The 18,266-nt window shown below is 39.8% G+C and overlaps 1 protein-coding gene across 1 annotated transcript; it reads right to left on the bottom strand.

Moving 5' to 3' along the window:
- Positions 1-11,472: 11,472 nt before the first annotated feature.
- msrb1a (methionine sulfoxide reductase B1a) lies at positions 11,473-13,467 on the bottom strand. Its single transcript, XM_030790858.1, has 4 exons — positions 13,304-13,467; positions 12,614-12,756; positions 12,334-12,448; positions 11,473-11,990 (listed from the first exon to the last, which is right to left on the bottom strand). Exons 1-4 carry the CDS (start codon positions 13,356-13,358, stop codon positions 11,974-11,976), a joined length of 330 nt encoding a protein of 109 aa, XP_030646718.1. The 5' UTR covers positions 13,359-13,467; the 3' UTR covers positions 11,473-11,973.
- Positions 13,468-18,266: the final 4,799 nt, after the last annotated feature.

Here is an 18,266-nt window from a genome sequence, read left to right as displayed (position 1 = left end):
GAGTCGCGGTCCTGAAAAGTGTTCAAGAGGTAACACATAATGCTTGATCCCTTAAGATATAACTGTATTTGCCGCAAATTGTACGTCAAAGACCAAGACTTTTTTCGATTGTGGAATTTAAATGGTGCGTAGTCAGATCTTTAACGAATGTCACACCTCCTCTTTCCTTTGAGAGAATACAACTTCGGGGTCCATGTTTGATCCCATCCAATTATGATCCCATCTAATTATGTTAATGTACTTATAAGATAGGCTATTCGATTTATTCCCATGTCAAATGTTATGATCTCCTCAACCTTGCTCTTAACATTGACTTTCTCCGTCCCTCTCTTTTCATTCAAGACAAGCCTCTCCACGCCCTCTCCAAAAGTCCCCACCCTATGCGTCTTGCATAGGACAAGATCAAAGCGCCACTAACTTCGCCACAGACTGCAGGCTGTGTTGAGGTATGATTTCAAAGAACGAGCGACATGTGCGTGATGTGAAACTATTGTCAGTCGTCTGTGACTGCGAAACATCAAGGAAGAATCACCCATCACGAGTGCTTATGTCTAGAAAATCACTCAGTAATTCTTGATTGTATAGGGGGCAGCGTTTCTGTCCAAAAGTTTCGGACGCTCTCATCCTTAATTGCTACAGTCGCCTACGTCATCATGTCATATTCTTAATAATTAAGTCTTAATTAATTCGCCATGAAGGGAATGTATATGGAGATGACTGAGAAACTGAAAACAGTAACTGATGAAGACTCCAACAGAAATAAATGTCAGTGTTTTGTGAGATATTTTCAACGTCTGTGAATTGGCCTTTGTAGTCACCAGTCTAACCAAGTCATTACTATGTAGCTCTTCATCTTTACTTTTGAGACTGCACCATGATTTCACACAGTCTAGACACTGACTCTCAGCTGTAAATGTTCGTGCCCTTGAGAAGATAAAAACCAGGGTAGTGTCAGCTTAGCTAAGTAGGTGTGCATAGTTTAGAGACAGAAAGAGAGAGAGAGATCTTCACATGGTGTTGTATCACATTACTGCTGTCAGGGCTATGGGATCCTTTGAACTTGACTCATACTAAAGTCTTCGGCATGAGTATTGGAAGTAATAGATACAATCATCAGTCTGGGAACTCAGGCACACAGTTACCCCTCAGGCTAAGGGCTCTGACACTGCACAGAGAGAAATAGCAGTCCTGGGCAACTTTGACATGTTGCATATCTGTCAAAAAAAATATTGTTTTTGCACAGTTCTCTTATTAACAGTAGGACTGATGTTCCATATGCTCTTCTGGAAACTTTCCTCGTGAAAGGTAGTCTATGAGAGCCGAAAACATGTGCACATCAGTAAATATTTCCAGGTGGCAAAAGTGATCCACTGCCAAGAGAATGAAGAGGGGAAGCTTTGAAGACGAGTTTGACCCACACTGTGCTTTAAAAGCATGACGATATTCTATAAGGTCAATTCTGAGTCCTCCCCTTGACAGTAACTGCTGTTTTTTCATTCATGTCAAATGTGTCTAATGATGTGAAGCAGTTATTATGATTGATAGATTTATGGAAGAGTGTAAAACCGTAACACCTTATTCTAAATAAACCCGGCAGTGTGTTTAATTGTTCTGCAAAGTGTAAATGTGTTCATTTTGTTTACAGAACATCAACAATAAGTTTTTGTTTGTTTGGGGTTTTTTTATCCCTGACACTTCCAAAAATAATTAAAGAATCTAAATGCTTAGTTTTAAGTGTATTTTTTTTTACAGGATATTTATTTCACAGACTCATTCCTAGTGTAATCTAATTTTGTAATCAATATGTTTACACGGTTTTCAAAGGTGTTTGGGTACACCAAGCAGTTTTAAAGCTGAATAAACCCTGAGGGACACATGGGTACTCAAAGCCTTGTACAAGTATCTTTGTCTGAATGTGACAAATGGGGATGAGGTTACGCTAAAGGCTGCCTTTCATCAAGCATTGTATTTGCTTTTGTTTTCTCCTAATTTGAGCATTTTGGGCCAATCCTGACAGATTTGGACTCAGAAAAATAAACCATAAAATCTGCAGAAACAAACAGTCATTGGATGATGCCTAAAACACATGCATGGTGAATATGTCCCCCCCCCCCCCCCTTTGAAAATCCCTCCGACTGATTTCCTCTTTTTGAGGCCCACAGATGGCATGTCCATGTGTCAGCCATTACGGCAAATTACAAGTCTTCCCCACCAAAAGAGAATGTTCCGCTCTCATTTCGCCATTTCCAGGCCTAAAACGAAGCTCTTGGTGATTTGCTATAGCCACAAGATACCCGACAGCTAAATCTATCACAGAGGATTTATGAAACCACCACCCATGAGAGACCACAAAGAACCCTCTATGCCTCCTCAAGTCACTCTGAAATCCTGGTAGCCCCAAGTGTTTACTGTGACTGAATTCCCAAGACCTTGCCAACAAGGATGGCTCCACATTGAAACTATATAACATGTGCACACTTGAGATCTTTAATGTAAGCATTTAAAGATGTTTCTGCAAACAATCTGAATCATCAAGGACTGAACTGAATTCGAATGAATCAGAGATGTTTTACTGAAATGATCTTATCAGCACCTATGCTGAGACTACAAATGTTCTCAAAATGCGATCAAACGCTACTTCACGTAACAATGTACAATGGCAAGAGCTTTCAAAACGAGTCAAAGGCTCCATGTGAAAAAGGTGACCGAACAGTCGCATAGCGTAGAGCTGTGTACACCATTTCACCTGTCCACAAGGTGAATTGCCCTCTACAGCAGAGGACAGGGGGTCTCTGGCACCGGGACTATTGTCAGAGAGGATTATGGGGAACACAGAGGAACAAAGCAGACAGAGGCCAGGCCAGCCAAACCTCGCTCCACCCTCTAAGCTGTCTGCCTTTCATCCTTAAACCCACATGAAGATCATCATGATGCCAAAAGGAAAGAGGGGGTGGTTAGAGGAACATATGAAATATACTTGTCTCTTGGATCTATCCATTCCACCACACCCACTCTTCCTTTAGTTGGACTCTTTATCCCACACACACCCCCCACATACACTCTGTACTGCCACCAGCTCTTGCCTTGTGCATGCATGTTAAATGCAGGTGCACATGAATAAAGTTAACTCCCAGCTATACATCAATGGCTAGACACTCTTTTGCGTAGCCAGAGGCAACGGAGAGTTAGATATGTTTGACTAGATTGGGGTCAATATTGCTTTCAGAGGTACTGTTCGAACCTTCGGTGAAATTGAAGAAGTGCTCTGCTTAAGTCTGAAAGTAGAAAAAAACACAGCTTGTAACAAAAAGTTTAGTCTCTGTTTGTTACTGTATGGAAGTGTTTGTCAAGGTTTGTACATTTTTGTGCTGCTAAGTTCTTATACTCTCAAAAGTTCAGCAGGGGATGAATATATATATATATATACACAATGGATATTTGATTGTATACATGGGTGAATGAAACAAAAACGAAAGAGAGAGAGAGAGAGAGAGAGAGACAGATAGATAGATAGAGAGAGAGAGAGAGAGAGAGAGAGAGAGAGTGAAGTAAAGGAACCATGACAGTGTTTGTTTTGCATCAATGGGGTGTGGAAAATGAGTCAGTAAATATGTGAATATCTGTGTTCAAAACTATGGAATACCAGCTTTTACCTACCACGCAGCTGCAGGTTAGGTAAGTTTAGCTTTTATTAAATGGGCATTCAGGACAAAACGTCAACCCAGTATTCTCAGTGCAATGCATGTCTGCACAAGATAGTTTTGTTTACCTAATGAATCACATACAGAGCTGACCAAATAAGAGAATTAAATGGAATCGCATTCACGGCGACAGAATAGATTGGGACATGCCTGGTCCTCCTTTTACTGTAAAAATCAGTTGTGGTGAAAAGCCACACTATATATGTATTTGTGTGTGAAAGGGAGAGAGGGAGAAAAGGAGAGAGAGAGTGAAAGAGAGAAAGAGAGCAAGAAAGGACAAGAAAAAGACAAGGAAGAAGCACTATGATGGTTTCAGTATATAGTTTCATGCCTTGCAGCTCACTTGAGGATTAACAGAGACTTGTGGCTACAATGTTGACAGGTCTAAGAAGTGAATGTAGTGTGTGTGTGTGTTTGTGTGTGTTTGTGTGTGTGTGTGTATGTGTGTGTGTGTGCATTTGTGTATGTGGGAGAAAGCCTTCAGCAAAGTACAGCTGAAAAGTATAGAGAAGTCCAGAGATATATAATAGAGACTATAGTCAACGCATCAATAAAACATAGTATGTCACCATTAGAAAACTATTAAACTGAACTTTTCTTTTATCAGTCAAAGCTTTTTAGGGGCTGAGAGAAAGAAAGAGAGAGAGAGAGAGGGGGGGGGGTAACCAGAGGTAGGTCTTTGTAACGTTCGTTCATATATACATGCACATTGCACCACCAAGTTCTGGGCTGACAGCTATCTATGTCTTGTGAGAGCTGCTGTGGGTTTTTCCCCATTCATACCTTCAGCTCTTTTATTTCATGACCAGGATGTAAATCAAAACTACAGCTGTGTCTTCTATGTGTCTCTCTTAAAAGTATTTCCACACAGTAAGAGAAAAAAAGTTCTCTGAAATGCACTCTGAAATGCGGCAGACAGACAAATTTCTTGATGTATTTAAAGGTAGGTGTCTATTTATCAAACAGGGAGTGAGAAGCGAGAGAGAGAGAGAAGGAGAGAGAGTGAAACAGAGACAGACAGAGAGACAGACAGAGAAAGAGAGAGAGGGAAAGAGAGAGAGAGCACATGTACATCATTCTTCTGACCACACCTTCTCTCACCATTGTATCTGAGGTGTTCACACAGCCATACGTCACAAAGCGGAAAACAACAGTGAGACTAACTTTTGTTACTGATTCTGACTCTTGTTTTGTTTTGAAACAAGAAGACATGCCTCACGTTTGACTCACTCTTTTTTTCATTTTGGCCTAGAGGTTCCTGTAAATACCATCACCTGCTACAAGAAATGACAAAAGGACAAGGCACAAAGGGAGTCCGACACATCGTGGCTCTTGCAAAACGGCTGTATTAAGGCAGCTAGAATATCACACTGTTTGAAAGTGTGTGAATGTCTAAAATAAAACACTGGGTGGAGATATGATGGCTTGAGGACAGTGAGGGTAGGCTTATAATACAAATGTGGAGTGTATTCATATCCCTCAGATCGATCACTCATAAGGTTGGGACTCAATAAGGACATTAATCTGTCTCAAATGGGAACTGCATACTCTACGATGTAACTGTAGGGCTGTTTCCTGTGATACTTCTGATGTAACATCATTTGTAACGCTTTTATTTATTTTGACAGCTTTCGTACTCCATACGCGTGAAAATATTAGACTTGAGAATGAATATCGATTAAAGTCTGTTTCATATTTTTGAATGCACAGGCTGAGCACAATTTTTGAAGCTAAATTTGTGTCAACTGTTTCCTGGCTGAATCAGCAGGGTCTTAAACACATAGTCAATGCAGTAAACCAGGTTTATGCGTTTCCACGAAATGTCCTCGATTTACCCATAACTTCAACCACATGCTCACTGAGAGACAAACCTTACCACACACAACCACAGCAGACACTCAGAAAACACCCACGTCCACACACACAGCCTCTTTTCATGTCGAGAGTTGTGTCCCGTGCCGTGACAAGTGTGACCGCTATCCCTTTGTTGGAGAAGAGGATGAGTTGCGCGCTGCGGCCGGGTTCTGTCCTGAGGGCCACGGTCCTACATGGTTCCTGTCACTGGAAGCCATTGTGGTCTACTCCCTGAAGATCCACAGAGGGCTAGTCATACGTCTGCAGTCTCTAGAACACACACAGACAGCTTTTCATCTGTGGCCTCGTCGGCATGGGACGACGTCTCAGTTAACCAAATGTTAACCGTTTTAAAAAAAAAAAAAAAATGTCGATAGTGTGACAGTATGGATAGAGACAGACTGGGTTGACTGTGTTGAAGATGGAGCTCCTCTGGGATGGTGATCGTGTGTACATTCACTTGGGTACAGCTTGGTCAGATAGAGTAATCTGACGAGCAGAGGATAGTTTTCACATCAGAAAAGCTGAACAAAAAAATATATGTTTCGATCATGTTTTGGTGTGTGAGTTTGTACTTGTTTTTGGTTGAATAAGAAAACACATTGAGAATGTCTATGGTCCCAAGGGAATGTCCCTCAACTCAGTGACCTCTTTAAATTCCTCTGCCTCTTTACACCCTGGACTTGTCATTTTTTCCTAATTTGGGATCGGCTGACAGAATTGAAACTTTGGTGTTTGTTTTTAATGCCAAACATTGTCATGAGCAAGAAGGTGTAAAGCTGTGTGAATTTGGCAAACAGCAAACTTTCCAAAAGATCTTTACATTTCATTACTGAAATTTAAAATATTTAAATGAGATAAGACGTCTATATCTGCATCTCTTTTGCTTCTTTGTAGAATCGCTCCTGAAGGACTGAAATGTTCTTACAGAAACACCGAGCAAGTTCCAAAATCAAAAGATAGAACACGGAGAGCTCAAAATCAAACAAAAGAGAAAATAAATCCATTTGGAATGAACGCAGAGGTATGTACCTTCTCTCACAAAAGAAGACAGCGTTATCGCATTGAGCAAGGTCATTAATCAATACCTCACAGATCCGAGCTCTAACTCAACAGAACAAACTGTGTACAGTGTACATTCCCTGATTCTGCCTGTGTAAACGTAACAACGTGAGTTGACTTTCTCTGCTATGGGGTGAAAATTAGAGAGGGAACATTAAAAAAAAAAAAAAAAAAAGATGGAATTCCCCTCTTTTAGGTGATGAAAAGATTGCGGGACCCTCCTGGCACAGACAAGCAGGATGCCTCAACAGCTCCCTTCCCCTGAGGCCACATCATCTGCACTACACAGGCGGAGCAGAAGGAGGATGTCTCTCATAGGCCTGCTAAACACAGTGACTAACCTTTAAAACCAAACGGGGCTTTCTCCTTCTCTCCTCCTAGGTTTTTTTTATGAAGTTTATTTCATGTTCTATTTCCTCTAGACAGTCAGGTCACCCTTTGAAAGTGATTGCATGTTTGAATGATAACTGTGACGGTAATGGCATTGGTAAAATTAAAGAATTTATGAGTTTACAAGAGTTGCTTGAGAAGGGATATCTCTCTTATGATACAGTAGGAACACTCCTATCTCTGTTAACAGGAGTTAGCAATCAGTGAAAGTGCCACCAGATGGGCTGATTGGAGAGGGTTAGCCCACCCATTAGCGAACACTGAGACCATACGGTTCCTCACCGCGCAGGGTCTGTATGAGGAGATGTTCCTCTAATGCTATAATCATTCACATACTTCTGGATCACAAGCTCAAATAGAACAGAAACCAAGCCAATTTTAAAACTGATCCGGCCCATAAAAGTGATTCTAAATTCCTGTACATTAAAATCCTATAAGCTATAAAAATTGAAACTTTAAAAATCAATATGCCATGTTAATGGTGATTTGTTGTTGTTCAAAATACTTTGAAATCTCACTCTTCCTTTGTATGGGGTCTGGTGGGGTTTTACCTTAACCTTTGAGGTGTACTTTCCTCAAATGGAGTTTACTTCAGTTCAAGTACAAGTCTTATACCAAAAGCCATTTGTGATATGTTCTTTCGAGGACTTCAGTGCAACTGTGAAGTCTGCTTTGACTTGAAAGAAAATCAGAAACCTTATACAATGTTCTACAAATCTCTATAGTTCATTCACTTATTTACCTGACTTTATTTGCTATTTGCTATTCTATTTAAAGTGACTTACAATTATTTTGTATACCAGAGGACTCACACCTCTACTGCAACTTTGTAGTTACACATTCTAAAAGTAAATCAAAGGTAAATTAAAAAGAGTGCTCTAAACATGAAGGCCTTTCAATGTTTACTTCCTACCACTATATCAAAAGTAACGGTGATGCATAGATAGTAATATTTTTAGTTCATGAAGGCACACTCAAACTGTATTTATTTTTTGAAAGGATCATACTGGCTTTTTAAGTATTTGCTCATATAAATTCATTGGTGAGACTACTGTAAACCATTTAGGGACACTGCTTTTGGACTGACTTGCCCTCACATTCAGTGTTAGCAACAAAGTGCAGTTATAAATCTTTTTCCTATTCACTCCACTAATGCCTTAGTTTACTTTGTTCTCCTCATGCTATGGCGCATAAAAGAGGTCAAAAAGTAAATAATCAATTTCTCCTTTCCTGTGTTTGGTTTCCGGGTGTTATCGCAATCTCAGTTCTACAGTTTGGGGTAGGAGAGAGCCTCTACCTCGTGTGACAAGCCCTACAGTACCTGCATTCCCTTTCTCTTGCACAGTCTGCACTTTACCATAGAGTCTTTCATCCAATCAGTCCTGCTCATCTCTATTTCAAAGACTCTGATTGGAGTGGAGATACTGAGTTGTGTTTGAAAAATATTGTCATCTTCAAAAAAAAACCCCCTGCTGTTCATCCAACTGAGCTTCTGAGCTTTGGAAGGTTCTGGAATGTCAACTCACTGTCTGGTTAAGCATCTACCTGATCATATGATAAAGAGCTCACAAAACGCAGTAAGCCACTTCAAAGAACATCTCTCTCTCTCTGGACTTTTGTTGTCATCATTTGTTTGCAAATACCATCATGTCAGGGAACTTGCCATTTCATGGCATTCAGTGCATGAGACGTTGATTTACATCTGAAACTTGGAAACCCTCAGCCAAATCATCAACAATTTCTTTGCATGACATTAAATTGTGAACTTGGAACCATTAAATACAGAACTTTCATAACTCCTCAAATCACACACAGATTGCAGGCTTTCTTCACAGACATGAAGTTTACGGTTAATTGTGCCTGATGTCATCTAAATGCAAACCACTGAATTCTGTCACTTTCTATAGTAGATCAACATCATCTCTAACCAAAGTTTTTCTGGAAGCAGTGCACTCTGAAAATGTGATGTCTGGCGCAGAATTGCACCTCAATACTGCAGCAAACCTCATTCTTTTTTCCTAACGAAATTTTCAAATCATTCCACACACAGCACTCAAGGCCTTGAAACTCAGAAGTCCCCTCCTTTGATCTGAAGCGGAAATCACAGACCCAACGCTGTTTACAGTCTCATTCATCAGAGTAAAAGACAGATGTTTGGTTATGCCGGCACAGGCCCTCATGTCTGCCTTGGGCAACACATGGGCTGCAGCCTTGAAATACAACATACTCTGAATGAGCCCAGAGCTCTGCATGTGTGTTTACACTCAAGACATTGATTCCAGTTGATGCTGTTAGTATGCTTCACAAATGTGCAACAAGCATTATTGTTTTTCAATGACCTCTATAACCCTTTGATTCAAACTGCATCATGTAATATACAGCGCTCATGTAAACAAATGAAAATTAATAGAACGTTCATTAATGGATTGTTCACTGATACGTTATTAGTTTATCCAACTTCATAATCTACATATATGCCTGAGAGCACAAGAGAAAAGTCACTATAGAGAGACACTATTCATTATAACTGGCTTTAGGTTACAACTACGTACATTTCTACAACTACATACATTAATGTCATCTATGACTGGGGTTAATTAGCTGAATGCTCCTGTTTAATGTATGACAATACATTTAAAACATCTTGAAATGGTGTCTGGAAAATGTTAGTAATCTGATGTGTCCATAAAGAGGCCTCAGTACATCTAATGATGTGTCTGTATGCTGCTTGGCTGGATACAACTGAATTCTGCCTGTCTCAGAGTGAAAGCAGGTGTAGATGCTAACCACTGCTAACTGCTAGCTGCTCTGTCTCTCATCAGATCAAGATGGGCTTTTTTTTTTTTTTTGGTGAGTTATTCTTACTGACAGACTTCAGTCCCAGGGGAAGTCTGAGAGCATGCCATGAGGGAAGTAGTGATATAATCTAATTACTGTCCTTCTTGCTTATTAGCAAAATTAGCCTCAGAGGTCAGGAGAGGAACTGTGACTATAACCTCATGACAATCAGCTCTTCCTGTCTGCTTCCTCAGGCTGCACAGATGCTTAGGGTGATGAAGCCTGTTTTTAATAGGCATTCCGTCATTTTTGCCCATTGTCACACTCATTATCACTGCTTTCAGATTACTTACATTGTTATCTCATCAAAAGACAACTTTATCTGGCCCTCTATTCCTTAATGCTACATAGGTTTACAACATCATTTCACGTTAATGGGCATTTTAAGAGTGGAAATGAGTGGGTGAGGTTGGCACTGTTTCCCCCAGATGGGAAAAATAACAGAGCAGACTGTTAAAAACTAGAGGTTCATTGGGAGGATGAGTTTCAGTATAACAAGTGCCCACAATGTTCAGCATACTGCCTTTGACAAAATAAGAGAAACATACAGAATCTTTGACACAATTAGTTAGAATGTCTTTTGTGTCACCACAAACAGTTACAACGCACAAACAATTAGTGTCAAAGCATAATTATCTATGTAACTACACTAATGATGATGATGATGAAAACAGTGGCGATGATGATGACTATGATGATAGTAATAAGTATTCTAATCAACATTCTTACAATGGCGATACAGGACATTAACAGTCCTGAAATGTCCAATGTCTGCGGTTATGAGAACAGTTTTATCTGCGGTTCTCTTATCTACCACCTGACTCTGCTGGCATGAACTCATTTTCTCTGGGGTTGTTGTTCAGCCCAATATAAAATGAGGTAGATACACCACTATCTCGCCGAAGTCTATTCTTAAGATCGCCATTCTGCGTAGCACTATTGTCTGTCAGTTTGTAGATACACAACAGCTTGCCAGTCGATAGAAGTGATCCACCAATTGGGTAACACCACCACCATGAGGGCAGACAGTGGTATTACACCCTAAGACAGACTATGACACGGCATGTAAGAATGGCAGGAGTCCAACACATACCTTATGAAATTGCCATATTACTGATTGATTACTCAGAGGGTCACACTGAAAAAAAAATTACATAATAAAATGTCTGACTGAGACACTAGTCATTTGTTAACTCTAAATGCAGTGACTTTGGCCACAAATACAATTCTGAGTAGCCCCACATGAGAACATTTGTAGGAATTATTTGGCTATCTTTTCTAAATTTTGTTAAAAAGTGATACATCTGAAAATTCTGAAGACCTTATGGACTCAGTGGAAAATAAATCTTTTACATATTAAACATCTCATTTAAGTCCTCCCAAGTGCTGATGCAATGATCTGTTTAAGTAAAAAGAGAATGCTTTCACAATAACAAGGGTATATAAATCTTGCCGTGTCCTTGGTTTGTGTAATAATTAAATCAAACCCAAAAAAAAGTCCAGATTTCCCCTCTGTGATACATGTTGTATCTCTTAACAAGAAAAGGTGGGCATGGAAACCAATGGAAACCTACAGTAAACCTTGACCCCATGGAAACCGAAATAACAGACAACAAGAAATACGCTGTCAATCATAAAGATTTTCTTTTTAAAAATATAATTTACTCAATTGCTCTGTAAGTGCAAAAACGATGATCTGTTTGCTGGTTCTGAATGTGCTATGAAACAATCTGAGTGATACATAAAGTTGTGCTTTTAAACATTTGGGATTGATTAAGAATAGCACTTCTGTGCTGCTACTGATTTACATTACTGTTAATGATCTTTTTCTTTTTTTTTTTTTGGTTTTATAATTGTTTTAACAGCATAAGAAAGACAAAAACTAGATTATCCTGTGTGAAGCTGAGAAAGAATAACTGGACGTTTTTGTGCGTGTCGACTGATAGTCTGGTTTCGCTGGAGAGAGACTGTCCTCATTTTCCAGTGATGCCATAAATACATCTGTGTACTGAAGGTCCCCACGTGGGCTTTATAACAGTTCACTTCATACACTGTCAGCACTGGATACAGGATCAAGTCCCTCTATACATTCTCATCGCTCTCATGTCTCCACTCCACTCTGGCTCACTTACTGCTCACCCTTCTCTGAAAAACAAGGTCAGATGAGCGCGTATGAGAATCTAAACCACATGAATTACTATTAAATGTTTCAGTGAATGCAATAAAACACTTCATTTTGTTCTCTGTGTAGCATGTCACTCAATTACTGAAATGTGTCCACTGAGCAGAACTACACTAATGGCCAAGTTTGAGAACTAAACAGAGAAAAACAGGTCTTTCACATATTTGTCCAAATAAGCATCCAAAAAAAAAAAAAGTACTTTTCATGTTTCATGTTTGCATGTTTCTGCAAAAAAAGCAAAAACTTCATCATAAAATCAATAAATCTAGAACATTCGGTTAAAATCGCTGAGCTCTGGAGTTGCACCTTTAGGGACGAACTTCAGCGAGCTGCTGAATATTCAGAACCGTGACAGGCCGTTTTTGGGTCCATCATTCACAAATTCATGACCCAGTCCATTCCCACACTTCCCACAGCGAACCTACAATGTAAAACGTAGAATCACACATCCTTAGTACAGACAAACGGTATTCTCTGCAATAAAGTCATTATACTCAAACCTTGTTAACACATGTGTAATGCTACAGTATTACCGGAAAGTAATGTGTGATGGTTAATTTGTTTGAATTATGGTGGCTGTGAATACCTTGTATGCTCCCCATCTCTCCTCTTGTTTAGACACACTGTTTTCATGGATGGTCTCTGAGAAAGCAGGCCAGGGAGATGAGTGCTCGTATTTTGACCTGCTGGAGAATAGCTCATGTCCACACTCTGCACACACATAAATCCCTGTGGGTGACAGGTAAACAACAAACACATGTTAGAAAGTGAGCATGTGTTGAATAGTGACTCCAGCAAGAGTACAAAGCTGCAAAATCCACTTCAGTAAGATGCATGGCTGTCCCACGTGCGTTGTGGATGTTTAAAAGTGCGCATATGCACAGATGGCTTAGATACGAGGTAAAAAAAAAAAAAAAGTTAGACGTCTTAGAAAGTAAATAAGTAAATGAATTAATGAAAACACACACACACAAACACACACAGAGAGAGAGACAGTTAAAAACTAAGTGTAGATACTGGTGTTTTTGTAACAACCTTGCGTAATCATGGATGAAAGGAAAGTCCACTTGTACAGGAATGTACACGTATTTTGTTGACAAGAATAATGCCGATTTCGGTCGTAACTACAACATCAGAATTGGCATAATTGGTTAATTTAATTTGATAGTTGCAGTTGATGGAGAAAGCGAAGCTTGCGTCATGTTTATTTAATGTTTTGTAGCCTATTACTAATACTGTGGTCCGACTTTGCGCAGAACTATTTTCGTCGACTTACCGGGCTGAAAATGATCCTTATAGATCTCCCCACCGGAAAAAGCACAGAATGACATTTTTCCACCAGTTATAAGGGAAACAAATGAGTTTAAGAATACAGTGTACGTAACTAACAACGACTCTTCACCAACTGATTGCTAACTCTCTCTCTCTGGGAAAACCTGATACTGGGAAATGTAGCTACATCACGTGGTTTCTTAGTCCCTGTTGTACAAGCAGCCGTAGCTCCACAGCGACACCAGTTTTATAGCAGTTAGCAGCCTTTCTCATCAGTAACCTAAAACGGAGGGAAAAGTCCGTTACTTAACAGTGTCGGGCCCTGGTGATTTAGGGGCAAAAAGAGTATCTTAAATAAAGTGTAGAATAATGCTTAGGGGAGCAGTATATCGGGCTGTACATCGTCAACAACCAGTGTGACTAACCTGAGGCAAAACGGATACTTTGCATGTTTGCCAGAAAGCTATTTGACGGGTTGCAACAGAACAGTCCATTTGCAGTGCAAAATTCGTGATTTTTCCCCCAGAAATGTTCAGAATTGCTGGTGAGCAAATTAAACAAATGTTTCGGGGTTTCTTTTGTGCACAGTACTTTTACTGCCGTTCCGAGTATCAAGTCCCCCATCAAGTTTTGTTTTGTATTTTGTTATCTTAAATCTTAATTTTAAAATGGATTTTTTTACCTGAATTTTTAGTTCATTTTCACCTGGATAGTGGGTCACTTGTTAAACGGAGTGTATTCTTATTTTTCGGAGGCTAATTCGGTCAGAATGAATCTGGTATTTATATTACACGAGACCATTTACTACAAACAAAGTTCTGTTACTTTATGAAATTTGTCGATGTAATGTATTGTATCAGTTGCACTACTACATATATGCTCCACCAGAAGTGGCAATTTTTTGTTTTTAGTTTATTTCAATAACATATCAAAACAGTAAATACATTTCATTTAGTATTCAACACCTGTATTCAGAAACTCCATAAATAATCAAAATATACCCTCACTTGTTGCACAGTCTGGTCTTTTGTGGACCTAAAATGCTGTTATAGAATGTATCCATTCAGCAAATGGTGGCATATGTTGTAGTGTAACTAAAAAATGTTTTGATGCTATTATCCAGGGGCTTGGCCCGTAGAGACCTTCTACCGTTATTTTCTTTCATCCTTTATTTGATGATGAACAAAGTATGGAAGAAGAATATTTTTTTATGATGTCCAAATTGTCATTTAACAAGCTATAGACTAGAGAATATTTTATTAGGATTTACCTTGTAAAAGTCTGTCATTTAACCCATGTCCCATCTGTTGCCCTGTGATCCTTTCATTAAGAAAACAGAACATTCAGTCAGGAGGAAAACAGTGAGGCCTGCAGGTCATGCCTCACAATAGTAGGTAATGATGGTCTGGTGTTTACAGGAGCCAAATTTTCACATTGATGACACATATATAAATGTGCATAATTCATAACTTGATACTTCTTTGTCATCTCAGAATCTGAATTTTATTGTGTATGATACTGCATTATTGATGAAGTCTGCAAAAAATAAAAATAAAGTAGAAGAAAAAGAAGAAGAAGAAGTTTACTTGAACTCTAGACACTGGTGAAACAAAAAGTGGCATGTTATTGTTGTTAGCAGTCTCAAGACCAGTATGCTGAACCACATGTGTACCAGCTGGCCAGTTCTGGGACCCCCCCCCCCCCCTCTCCGATATGGGAGAGCAGGATATGCTTTAATCCAGTATGTCTGATCGCTGATTCCTGCAAAATCCACACTCACGGTTCTCTATGTGACATGATCTGTAAACTGCAGTGAGAACATGAACCCCAGTATAGCTAGTGAACCAAGACAGCACCACTGACAACAGTGTTGTTGGGTTATGATGACTTTGTTAAAAAAAAATAATAAACGATTTATAATCACATTATAGTTTTACTGTTTGGTTGTTGGTTTTTTGTTTGTTTGTTTGTTTGTTTTTGATTTTCTGCTTTGTTTGTTTGTTTTGTTTATTTTTGTTTGTTTGTTTTTATCAAACTATGGTAATCAATTATAATTTACAAGACGACTAACAAACTCCATGACTGACAAAAAGATGTGCATCTACGACTGACACAGATAATTACATAAGTACTCTGCGGTTTTGTCTCGAGGAAGAGAGGTGAGGGCAAATATACCGTTATAAACGAAGGAGCATAACTTCCATCAGAAGCTGCAGAAGACAGGAGGAGGAATGACACTAGCCGGTGTGCTGTCAGTCGGAAAAGGCAGGTAGTGCTGACGATGATTATTTAATCTGGATTAGAGCGCCGTACTGCAGCTATAATCAGATTGGTGCGCTTGTCCTGGCGACAGAGTACGAGGGGAAGGGCTTCTGTGCATCTGGGTTGCATTTATCACACCGTAACAACAACGCAAAGAGAGAGAGGCACACCTGCAAGAGATGGAAGTTTTTCCGCTTGCACAGGAATACGTCGAAGCGAAATGTGTTTTACATGGCGTGTAGGCTATACATGTATCTTTGTACTCGCTTAAGGAAACGTGCGGGCAAGTTGAATCTTCGTTTGTCCACTGCAGCCTGTGTGTCTGAGCTCCGGAGTTGGCATCGGCATCCTTCTACTGCACTGCCCAAAAACTGACATTCGTCCTCTGCACCATTTAGTGTTCCTGGTGTTAGGGGGCTTTGGCAAAGAACCTAAGAAAGTCGCATTCTTCACAGTGTTTCTGACATCTGGCAAATTTTATCACAGCGACGTATTTTAGGACTCTTGATTGCAGCGATGGTCAAGTTCAGGTGAGTTCAGATGACAGCTCTTTAGTGGCATTATCAGTGCATATGAGTGTGTTATCGCAGTTCTTACATGTAAATCGCAAAGGAATAGAATACAAGATTATTCATTGCGTGGTTCATGCTGTGTGATATAAGCCGGACATGGAAAATGACTTGAAAGGGAACATTCTGTTGTATATACATTTAAATAATCATGGTCACTTACCATTTCAAAGAATATATGTGTGTTTTCATATATGGACAGTCTTGGTAAACTATCTGCAAAGGATTTCTGAATGATCATTTTTGGGCATAAGTGTCATGCTGCTTTTTTGCATCTTAACATTTTAAGATAGTAAAATTATGAATAGGTAGTTGAGATCAAACACTTCCAGGTGTGCCAAGTGGGTTCAAACGAGGAATGCAAAGAGACCTGTATTGTTTCTAGGGTAATCCCTCCAGATTATTGAAATGGTCTTTGAGACCGCGTATCAGTTAGACTTTGACTGCCAAAATGTTCTTAATCCTTAGGCGTCTCCAGCCAGTGTAAGAGCAGCCCGGGTCAGTAGTGCTAAGGCTCTGTGTTGTCAGCAGACAGACTAATGTAAACTAACATTTAGTGACGCAAGTCTGGTGTGGCCTGAACTAAACTGCACTTGGAATGAGGAGTCACCATTCAAAATACAGCTTTGTCCAGGACCATGTTTTCAGTGCAGTCTGTGAATCATTTTTCTCATGTTTAAGAATATATTAGAGTTTTCTGATGTTCGGTGGCTTTTCTTATTTTCTCACTTCTCGGGCTCCCTTTGGCTGCTTCAGCAGCATCGCTCTGTTCCTATGTCTCCTCTCTCTAGCTGAAATTTAAGTCCTGTTCCCCTCCTTTCCTCTCCTCTCCTCTCCTCTCCTCTCTGTCCCTGCTTTGTGCTCAAGGCAGCTTTTGACCCCGTGACGCAAAGGAGTCTCAGCACCAACCTGTCGGTTGAAGGTTGCCCCTGTGGACTGACTCAGGTCCTATAAGCCTGTTCAAATCAGCCATCCTCAACATAACTTTACCTGACATCACCTATTAGCCTTCCCCTGTCAATCCCTCCAGTCCCCTCCTGTCTATCCACAGTGCAGCCTGTAAGAGCATTACCTAAACAGGCAAAGAGGGATACCGCTGAGGCTCTTTAATGAACATAGCGGCACTTTTCAAACTGGGCTTGCTTTATTGAAATCCACTCTGTACTGTTTTAGTGTTAGTTTGTTAGTTGGGACTGAAAAAATTAGTAGGAGAAATCTCATGTCTAAAACTTGACCGATATGTCCGTATAGATAATCTCATGTTCTTAGTAGTAAGCTTTGCTTAAATAGTTTCACCTACATGAAGTCAACAATCAACGCATCACTGCACAGCATTGCACTGGATCAAGCTATTCTCTTTCAGTGTATTTTCCCTGAGTCAGTGTAATTTAATCAGCTCTGTTCAGAGTTAATTAACGTCTAGAGTTTGTCTCTTCCCACAACAGGAATTTATTTCCTTTTGTTCACCACTAGTAAAACGAACAGCTAAATCGATGATAGGCCCTAGGATTCTTTGATCAGCCAAATTGGATGTACCTCTGCCAGACTGAAATCAAAAAGGTCCCACTTCTGGGGTTTTGCTTGAATCAGGGAATTAAGAATGAGCTATGGCATTGGCATGGCGCACAACCACAATCTGAGGGCATTATCTGTGATTATCAGAATGATCTAATTTGCATTTGGCAATCTAAATGTTTACAAGCAGTGAATGAGAGTCAGCAAATTAAGCTGTTGATATCAAAGAATATTCTGCCCATTCATCTAGACTGTTATGGAGCGCACTCGTGCTACTGAGCCTTGTATGTCTGTTATAGTAGGAGACCTGCGAGCTTAATTCAGAGTGCACTATTTCCCATGGGCTGTTCTGTCAACCGGAATTACTGTCCGTGAATGGTCACTAAAATCTTTGCTTTTTAACCTACCCTGGCCCTCTCCCTCCAAAGTCTGGATGAGTTGACATTTATAGTAAATGTATTGTGACTTTTTTGTTGCCTTGTGTGATTTTAAGAGAGGGGGAGCTTAATCACAGAAATAAACTTCACTTTCTGTTTATTTCAGATTGTTCCATTTCTCTTCAACAATTCTCTCTATCTCTTTCTCCTCTATAAACTTGTGTTCTTGACCATCTTATCTTTT

This window comes from Chanos chanos, chromosome 13 (assembly GCF_902362185.1).
Source record: "Chanos chanos chromosome 13, fChaCha1.1, whole genome shotgun sequence".
Taxonomy (NCBI): domain Eukaryota; kingdom Metazoa; phylum Chordata; class Actinopteri; order Gonorynchiformes; family Chanidae; genus Chanos; species Chanos chanos.
Note: the sequence above shows the minus strand (reverse complement) of the source record. Positions and strands in the feature narration are given on the sequence as shown.